This window comes from Pteropus alecto, unplaced genomic scaffold (genome assembly GCF_000325575.1).
Source record: "Pteropus alecto unplaced genomic scaffold, ASM32557v1 scaffold335, whole genome shotgun sequence".
NCBI lineage: Eukaryota > Metazoa > Chordata > Mammalia > Chiroptera > Pteropodidae > Pteropus > Pteropus alecto.
Window position 1 is genome coordinate 738,179 of NW_006436757.1, and position 9,176 is coordinate 747,354.

Consider the following 9,176-nt stretch of genomic DNA (forward strand, 5'->3'; position numbering starts at 1 on the left):
GAGCTAAGGTGCTGATGGATGCAGTGTGCTGGAAGTCCATGGTCCTCAGGGCTTTGGTGAAACAATGAGCCATGGCTTAGATGGGGAATCACTCTAGCCATTTTGCTAGAGAGAAGAAGTTGAAGCCACAGGTGTATTGCTTAAGTTCTGCTCCTCCAAGATGATTCCCGGGTACAGTGACAGGCACCCCAAACTTTAATCGTGATCCTAGTGTCTTGGCATCCCCTATGCATTTGCCTTCTTTATTATGGGTTTCTTTTTCTTCATTTCACTCTCAAAACTCATTTCCAGATTCCAGGTCCACCAAAATTCACCCCTGTGTTGAAGACATAACAGAAGGCTTCCTCCATCATCTTTCGGGAAATACTTTAAGAGTCAGCCTGGAATTAGAGTCACAGGTCTCAGTGCAAGTCCCAGAACCACCATGTACCTGTGTGTCTGTAGGTAAACTCTGACAGTCCCTCTGAGTCCCGGGTTCATTTCATAGGAGGTTGGCCCTAACAAAGTAACGCATATAAACAGCCCAGCACCACATAAAATTAAGAGATTGTTATTCCAGGACAGACACAAGGATACAGATAAATCTCCAAGGAATATTGGCTGTGACAGCATCCCACAGAGATGTCGAAATGGGGCGGGGCAGTAGTGAGAGGCTGCTAAATGCATTAGAAGAGTTTCCCAAGTTTGGAAAATTTTTGAACAGAGGAGATAAATTAGAAGCATGGTTCGGTGGAGAGAAGAGGACGTAGAATTCCTGGATGAGACTGACAGGACACTCCTTTCCAGCCCTTACCTGAGATTAAAGATTGAAATACCAAATCTCTTGGAATGAGGTATCAAATCTCTTGGAGAAGTGTGTCTCTAACTTTAATGTATATACACCTGGGGATCTGCATTTCTAACAAGCACCTGAGTGATGTGGGTACTGCTGGTCTGTAAATCACACTTTAAGTAGCAATTCTAGGAGTTAGGGAAGGCTTTTCTTCAAGGCCGATATGCTTCCACTGATAGCTGAAGAATTAGAAGAACTTGACTAAAGGGGAGGAAAAGCCTAGGCACAAAAACCAGCTTGTTCTTTTTCAAAGGTTGCGTGGCATTGAAAAAAGAAAAAAAAAAGCCAGTGTGATTTCAGTGCAGAGAGTTTGAAAAGTGAGATGGAGCTGTAGAGAGCATGGGGCCAGGCATGCAGGACCATGTATGAAGTGTCTAAAATATTACTATCTACCTTAATAGTGAAGAGAAGCCACCGAAGGCTGTTAGGCAGGAAAGAGACATGAATAGATCTGCATTTTGAAAAGATCATTCCATCTGCACTATACGTAACAGATGGGAGAAGGGAATGGACACAGAGCACCAGTTAGGAATTAGGAAGCTAAAGCAGTCTGTGCAACAGGTTGCTTGACTCATGGTGGTAGAGATGAAGAGAAGTGGAATATCAGAGAACTATATCGGAAGTAAAATGGACAGGAATTTGTAAAGAATTTAATGTGGGGGTAAGAAAGAGGGCACTCTAAGGGCTGTCATCCGAGCATCTGGCCACAATTGGATGATGAGGGTGCCATTCACTGAGGAAAGAAGCAATAGGGGATAACCAGGTTACAGGGGGAAGAGCATGAGTTTGGTCTTAGACACATTGAGTCTGAGGTCCCTATGAGTCATCCACGGTAAGAGGTCAAAGAAGAGGTGGCTTGGAGGATGTGAGTCTCAGGAGAGAGGTGGCAGCTGGAGATGTAAATCTGTCAACTCGTTTGTATTGGTTTAATTGTTTATATTGAAGGTGGAGCTACGGGCATTGGTGAGATCTCCTAGATGAGAGCAAATCTAGGACTAAGCCTCTGAGGATCACAGACACTGAGTGAGGAAAAGAAGGATGAGACCGCAGTGGAGAAAGGAGGAGCAAGAGAAAGAAAACCAGGGAAGTGCGGGACTTAGCAGCCAAGGAAGAAAGTGTTTAGAGGAAAGGGTGGTCGATAGTGCCAAATACTGTTGAGAAATGATGGAGACTCAACCAGAGAGGGGGTGGTGAAACCTAGAGAAGTCCTGTGGAGGAGTTTAGCCCACAGTGCCCACCCAGCTCTCCATTTGCATGCCCTGTACTGTAATTACCAGTATGCATGTCTGTCTCCCCAATACGCTGCTCCAAGGTGGGTCTTGTCCATTCTCTTATCTCCAAAGCCTAGCACAAGGCCAGGCACAGAGTGGAGCTTCATCAATTTTACTGATGAATGAGTGAGTGAATGGATGGATGGTTGGATGGATGATGAGGAAGAATTGGAAGCAAAGAAGGAATCTCAGGCATATGCCTAGGCTAGCTACTATCCTTCAGCTTTTTTTCCTTTTTACCGCAATGGCCCGCAGACCCAGGGAACAGAGACAGAGCCCCATCCCCTCCCTCCCCTGGGCCCTGGCCCCCCTTTCTCTCTCTGACGAAGAGTCTGGACCGAAGGTTCTGCTGACGTGGGAAGGGGAGGAGAGTCTGGAGGAAGAGGAGGGGAAAGCAGCTCAAAGATCGCAGAAACGAAGGAGGCGCCCGCGGCTGCAGAGCTGCAGAGCGGGGTCTCTCTCTGGCCTCTGTGTCCGGGCGCCGGGCGCGCCATTGGACCAAAGGACAGCGCATCCTTTCGGTGAGGCCCGGCAGGGCCCCTGAGGTCGGCAAGCTGGCTCCCCGGGTGGCCACCGGGACCTCCGAGCCTAATGGCGGGGGCGGCAGCAAAATCGACAGCACTGTAGAGATCTCCCCCAGCCCCAACGGAGTAAGTGCCCGCTCCCCGGAGGCTACGCCATCACCTCTCCGCAGCCGCGCCAAGCGCCTGGCGTTTTTCTCCGCGCATCCCTGCTCCCTGACTGCCTTTCTTGCGCGCGCGCCCGCCCTTTTCCCTTGCTCTGAGGTTTTCTTGGATTCACCCTTCTTCTGCTCCCACCCCAGCAGGTTGGGACCCTCGGAGATGCGGTGCCCACGGAGCAGCTGCAGGGTGAGCGGGAGCGCGAACGCGAGCGGGAGGGGGAGGGCGACGCGGGCGGCGACGGGCTGGGCAGCAGCCTGTCGCTAGCCGTGCCCCCCGGCCCCCTCAGCTTCGAGGCGCTGCTCGCCCAGGTGGGGGCGCTGGGCGGGGGCCAGCAGCTGCAGCTTGGCCTCTGCTGCTTGCCCGTGCTCTTTGTGGCTCTGGGCCTGGCCTCGGACCCCATCTTCACGCTGGCGCCCCCACTGCATTGCCACTACGGGGGCTTCGCCCCCAACGCCTCTGGCTGGGAGCAGCCCTCCAACGCTACCGGCGCTGCCGTCGCCAGCGCGGCCCTAGCAGCCAGCGCCGCCAGCCGCGTCGCCACCAGTACGGACCCCTCATGCAGCGGCTTTGCCCCACCGGACTTCAATCACTGCCTCAAGGACTGGGACTACAACGGCCTGCCAGTGCTCACCACCAATGCCATCGGCCAGGTGAGGTGCTGGGTGGGCCGCGGGTCTGGAGAAGGGCTGAGAGCCCGCAGCGTGGGGCCTCACACCCGCTGCCTTCCTCTCATATCCCCAGTGGGACCTGGTGTGTGACCTGGGCTGGCAGGTGATTCTGGAGCAGATCCTCTTCATCTTGGGCTTTGCCTCCGGCTACTTGTTCCTGGGCTACCCCGCGGACAGGTGAGGGCTGCCAGGGACAGGACAAGCAGAGAGGAGAGGGCACTAGGGAGGCTAGCCCAGGCAGCTGGCACTGAAAGAGGCCAAAGAGGACGAGTCGCTGGACTCTGCAGTCTTCTCCAAACTTGTGTTCAATGATATGCAGCTCTACCCTTGTCTCTTCAACTGCATTCCCCATCAAGAAAAACTTCCGTACCTCTTCTGCACAAGGGTTTAACTCCACCCCCATTCCTCATATCCATGGATCAAAGGCCTCATCTCCAAAGGCAATGGCCCCATCCCCATCACCAAAAACCCTCTCTACAGATTAAAAGTCCTAGCTTCTCTATTGTCCTATCACCACTCACCACCTCCCTCACCATCTTCATAGATTAATAGGCTCATCCCCACTAATAGCCCCATGGACTGTTAGTTCCATCTCAGTGGCCTCATTCCTAAAGATCATTATCTTAGTTCCTAACTATCAAAAGCTGCATTCGCACTCACCAGTACTTAAACTCTACAAACAAATCGCTCTGCCCTTATGGGTCAGTAGTCCAGCCCTCATGGATCGATGACAGCAACAGTATTCTCCCCCCAGTCCCATCCTCCTGGATCTTCAGTGCTCTCAGATCCTCTCAGACCAAAAGTCCTACTTCCATGAATCAGTGGCCTCATCTCAAAGATCAACAGCTCATCCCTGTCAACCAGTAACTCTCCCCAGGAATCGAAACTCCCATCTCCTCTGATTCTTACACCATCTCCACCGACCATCTCCATGGACTGTTAGACTCATCTCCATTGATCTACAGCCTCAACAAAATGGATTAATAGCTCAACTCCCATAGATCAAAGGCAACCTAACATTCAGTGATCCAGCTCTCTAAAACCAGTATCTACTCTCACTGCCCAGTAGTCACACATCCTTTTGGACGAATGATCCTAAACCTGCAGGTCAGTAGCCCACCTTAATGCATTAGTGGCCTCATTCTCATAGACCGGTAGCATTATTCCTATGGAATCATAGTCTCATCCCCTAAGACCAATAGTTCAGTAGCCTTAGTCTCATTAGCCAATAGTTCATCCCCATGGAAATTTGGCCCCAGTCTATTGGGTCAATAGCTTCACTCTTAGGGATCAGGGTCCTCTTGCCAATAACCAGTGATGCCAATCTTCCTCTCCATAGATCAGTGGTCTTATCCCCGAAGATCATTAGCCTGGCCTCCAGGGATCAGTTAGCCCTGTCTTTAGTGACGCATAGTCAATGACCATCCTTACTGATTATCCCCACGAATTAATAGATTCATCCTCACTGACCAACTGTGTCACCACTAGTATGGACCTCTCATGCAGCGGGTCCACATGGTTCAAGATCCCCACCCCACCCCATGAATCAATGACTCTATCCCCAAAGAGCAATTGTCCAATCATCAAGATTAGGGATTACCCCACTGATCAATAGTCCTACCCCATGGATTAATAGCTCCATTTCCATGGATCAGTGGCTCCATCTTCTAGCCAGTGGTCCCCATCCCCACCAACCATCCTTATAGATTGATAGACCCATGCCCCAACCCCATGGGACAATGACCTCATCCCCCAAAGTCAATTACTCAGTCTCCTAAAGTTAATAGCTCCATCTTCACTGACCAGTACTACCCTTATGCACAAATGGCTGATGGCCCCGGCTCCAGAGATCAATTGCTCCATCCTCATATATCAATGACCCCATCTCTTCTGACCAGTCTGAGCAAGATGAGCTCCATTCCCACTGACTTCTATCCCCCAAGGATCAGTGGTTCCAAGTCTCCTAAGCAATATCCTATCCCCTTTTATGGTTGGTCACACTTCCATGGAGAAATGCCCTCAGCTCTGACCAATAGCACCATCCCCGAGAATCAGTGGTCCCATCCTCATAGAACCATAGTTGTGCCCCAGTGCCTAGTTGCCAGATATCACTTACCTGTGGTTCCCTCATCCCTTCCCATCTTCCTTAGCCTCAGTCCAATTCTTGCCCCCAAGGCCTCATCCTCATACCTCCAGCTTTGAAGTAGGCAGCTGGGCCTCAACTAGCAATGCCGCCTGCAGGAAGTCTGGGTGACCAGAGATCCTCCTCGCTTTCCAGGTTTGGCCGTCGTGGGATAGTGCTACTGACCTTGGGACTGGTGGGTCCCTGTGGAGTGGGAGGGGCTGCTGCAGGCTCCTCCACAGGTGTCATGGCACTCCGATTCCTCCTGGGCTTTCTGCTTGCCGGTGTTGACCTTGGTGTCTACCTGATGCGTGAGTGGCACCCTCCAAAAGTTCCCTCGGGGTTTATTCCTGCCTGTCTGCATCCCCAGGCTATTCCCACTGCCTCCTAGGGTCCCCTCAGTCCCTTCTTCAGCCCCAAATTTCAACTATTCAGAATCTCAGCTGTCTTTCTGCACAGGCCTTTGAAGGATCCAGGGCTCTTGCTTCTCTCCACATGCCTCTCGCTCCACTATCTTTAAGGCCTTCATTGCCCTAGACTTACTGCTGTCAGGAATAGTCTTATTAAAAAAAATGAAATCCTGACTAGCCGTGTGACCTTGAACAAGGGTCGATATGAAAGTCAGATAAGGTCTGAAGCAATAAGGCCTGTAAATTGGGAATGCTGAATGCCCACCAGGGACTCTGACCCTCAAGCCCTCCTAGGTTTGAGCAGGAGAGGAGAGAAGACTGAACAATCTCTCCACTCTCTGCCATTCAGAGGTTAGTCTGTGGGAGGCCATGGCCGCAACCTCTGACCTCGCTCTCTGTCCTCCTCCCTCCCTCTCTCTTCTCTCTCATACCTCCTTCCTCCCTGACCCTGCTGTATCTCCAGGCCTGGAGCTGTGCGACCCAACCCAGAGGCTCCGGGTGGCCCTGGCAGGGGAGTTGGTGGGGGTGGGAGGGCACTTCCTGTTCCTGGGCCTGGCCCTTGTCTCTAAGGACTGGCGATTTCTACAGAGAATGATCACCGCTCCCTGCATCCTCTTCCTGTTTTATGGGTCAGTATCACCCTTCACCTGCTCTCTGGCCACTCTCATCTCTCCCTCCAGCCTAGCCCTAGCCTGGAGGATCCCTCTTCTCCATTGCCCCTTGTCCAGGTCTGCCCCAGCCTCAGCCCCTCAGAGGGGGGGAATTTCTCATCCCTGGGTCAAGAGATGGGAAGCCTCACGGTGCACCCATGCACCCCTGCCCCCAGCTGGCCTGGTCTGTTTCTGGAGTCCGCACGGTGGCTGATAGTGAAGCGACAGATTGAGGAGGCCCAGTCGGTGTTGAGGATCCTGGCTGAGCGGAACCGGCCCCATGGGCAGATGCTGGGAGAGGAGGCCCAGGAGGCCCTGCAGGGTAAGAGACAGGGGTCCCTGCAGATGATCCTTCACATGCACAAGTGACAGTGCCCTCTGCATGGTTGTAGCTATACCACCTTCTCCCAGGGTCCCCACCATCCGTGTGGGAGGACCCTGGGTTCTCAGCTGCTCCTTCTAACAGACAGCTCCTCCCTCTCTCTCTCCCAAAGACCTGGAGAACACCTGCCCTCTCCCTGCAACATCCTCCTTTTCCTTCGCGTCCCTCCTCAACTACCGCAACATCTGGAAAAATCTGCTTATCCTGGGCTTCACCAAGTGAGCCTGGGTATCTGAGCCAAGGGCCAGGCCAGTAGCTGGGATGGGGGCCGGCTGGGTGGAGGCCTTAGGACCCCCACAGAAGGCAGCCAGAGCTGTGGTAGGCTGCAGGAGGGGATGCAGACACCCTTCTTTGCTTTTGACCGTTACAGCTTTATTGCCCATGCCATTCGCCACTGCTACCAGCCTGTGGGAGGAGGAGGCAGCCCGTCGGACTTCTACCTGTGCTCCCTGCTGGCCAGCGGCACAGCAGCCCTGGCCTGCGTCTTCCTGGGGGTCACTGTGGACCGATTTGGCCGCCGGGGCATCCTGCTTCTCTTGATGACCCTCACTGGCATTGCGTCCCTGATCCTGTTGGGCCTATGGGATTGTGAGCATCCTCCCTTCCCCATGGTGTGGGCTCAGCAAAGGAACCCCAGCAGAGGTGCCTCAGACAGGCTCAGCCGCTGCTTCTTGCACAGACCTCCCGAGACCAGATCAGCCCTTGCCTAGATTTCCAGTCCTCCTCCTGGCCACATACCCTGTCTGATCTCCCAATTAGTTAGTGAATGTTCAGAGCCCACCTAGCTAGAGCCATAGGATCAGGGGCAAGGGCATGAAGCCAGGGACCAGGCCAAGCATGACCTTCCACCTCCATTCACACCTCCCTCTTGATCCTCTAGATCTGAATGAGGCCGCCATCACCACTTTCTCTGTCCTTGGCCTCTTCTCCTCCCAAGCCGCGGGCATCCTCAGCACCCTCCTTGCTGCTGAAGTCATCCCTACCACTGTCCGGTGAGAGCAGGGGTGTTGCCAAAGGCGGGGCCAGGCTTCCCGGCCTCTTGCCAACGACAGGGCCTGAGCGATGAAGAAGGGAGGCTGCTGGAGAAGGGTTGGGGCAAGGCCCTCAGCTAGAGGCTGAGTGCCTCCTTCATCTCTCCCAGGGGCCGAGGCCTGGGCCTGATCATGGCACTGGGAGCACTTGGAGGGCTGAGTGGCCCAGCCCAGCGCCTCCACATGGGCCATGGAGCCTTCCTGCAGCATGTGGTGCTGGCGGCCTGTGCCCTCCTCTGCATCCTTAGCATCATGCTTCTGCCGGAGACCAAGCGCAAGCTCCTGCCTGAGGTGCTCCGGGATGGGGAACTGTGTCGCCGGCCTTCCCTGCTGCGGCAGCCACCCCCTAACCGCTGTGACCATGTCCCACTGCTTGCCACCCCCAACCCTGCCCTCTGAGTGGCCTCTGAGCACCCTGGCAGGAGGCTGGCCTGTACAGAAAGGAGACATAAGGCCTTGGCAAGGAAATCTGGAGGACTGAGTGAGGAAGGCAGGGCCGCCCAGAAGGCTCAGAGACACTTCACGCCAGCCATCAAGGAGAGCTCAGAGGGCTGTGCCTACCCCCATCTCCTCCCTGCTGCTTCGTGTTCGCTTCCTTGGCAAGAGTCGGGGGACGGGGAGAGAGCTCCACACTGTAACCCTAGGTCTGGTTTTCATTCTGTGCCCAAAGACATCCTCCCAGACCTCATTCTTTCTTGCTCTATCATTCTGTTTCAATAAAGACATTTTGAATAAATGAGCATACCATAGCCTGGACTTCCCTCCCTTATTTTCCTTCTGACTACCTCCTGGGGAAAGTTTTCTCAGTGAAACCAAAACCAATAACAATATCCCTCCCCGTCCCTGTGCCCCTCCCCCCCACCTCCCACCCTTCCCATGTTAACTCACAGGCAACTACTACCTATTACTGACTGCCCGCTAAGCAGCTAGTACTGGGCTAGGCACTTTACAAACTTCATTTAATCACTTAATCCTTACGACACTGCAAGGTAAGGTGTTTTGATCCATTAACTTTTGTTGTTGCAAGCCATAAAAACTGACTAATGAACTTAAAAAGGGAATTTATTAGAAGGATGTGGTGAGGAACTAGCAGAATGGAAGAAAAAGCCGATCTAGTCAAAAAGGTC

General features: G+C 53.4%; 1 protein-coding gene across 1 annotated transcript; it reads left to right on the top strand.

Annotated features, from left to right (window-relative positions):
• The first annotated feature begins 2,114 nt into the window (after positions 1-2,114).
• Positions 2,115-8,798, top strand: SLC22A17 (solute carrier family 22 member 17). Its single transcript, XM_015590655.1, has 11 exons — positions 2,115-2,144; positions 2,466-2,753; positions 2,927-3,436; positions 3,528-3,631; positions 5,733-5,887; positions 6,450-6,615; positions 6,813-6,958; positions 7,131-7,236; positions 7,389-7,606; positions 7,899-8,010; positions 8,160-8,798. Exons 1-11 carry the CDS (start codon positions 2,115-2,117, stop codon positions 8,446-8,448), a joined length of 2,124 nt encoding a protein of 707 aa, XP_015446141.1. The 3' UTR covers positions 8,449-8,798.
• Positions 8,799-9,176: the final 378 nt, after the last annotated feature.

What these genes read in the sequence shown, in the direction of transcription:
- SLC22A17 (XM_015590655.1), top strand. Translation starts at nt 2,115, where the DNA reads ATGTCTGTCTCCCCAATACGCTGCTCCAAG. An exon ending in TCTCCCCCAGCCCCAACGGA is followed by an intron (nt 2,754 to 2,926) that starts GTAAGTGCCCGC and finishes CTCCCACCCCAG; the next exon opens with CAGGTTGGGACCCTCGGAGA. An exon ending in GTCATCCCTACCACTGTCCG is followed by an intron (nt 8,011 to 8,159) that starts GTGAGAGCAGGG and finishes CATCTCTCCCAG; the next exon opens with GGGCCGAGGCCTGGGCCTGA.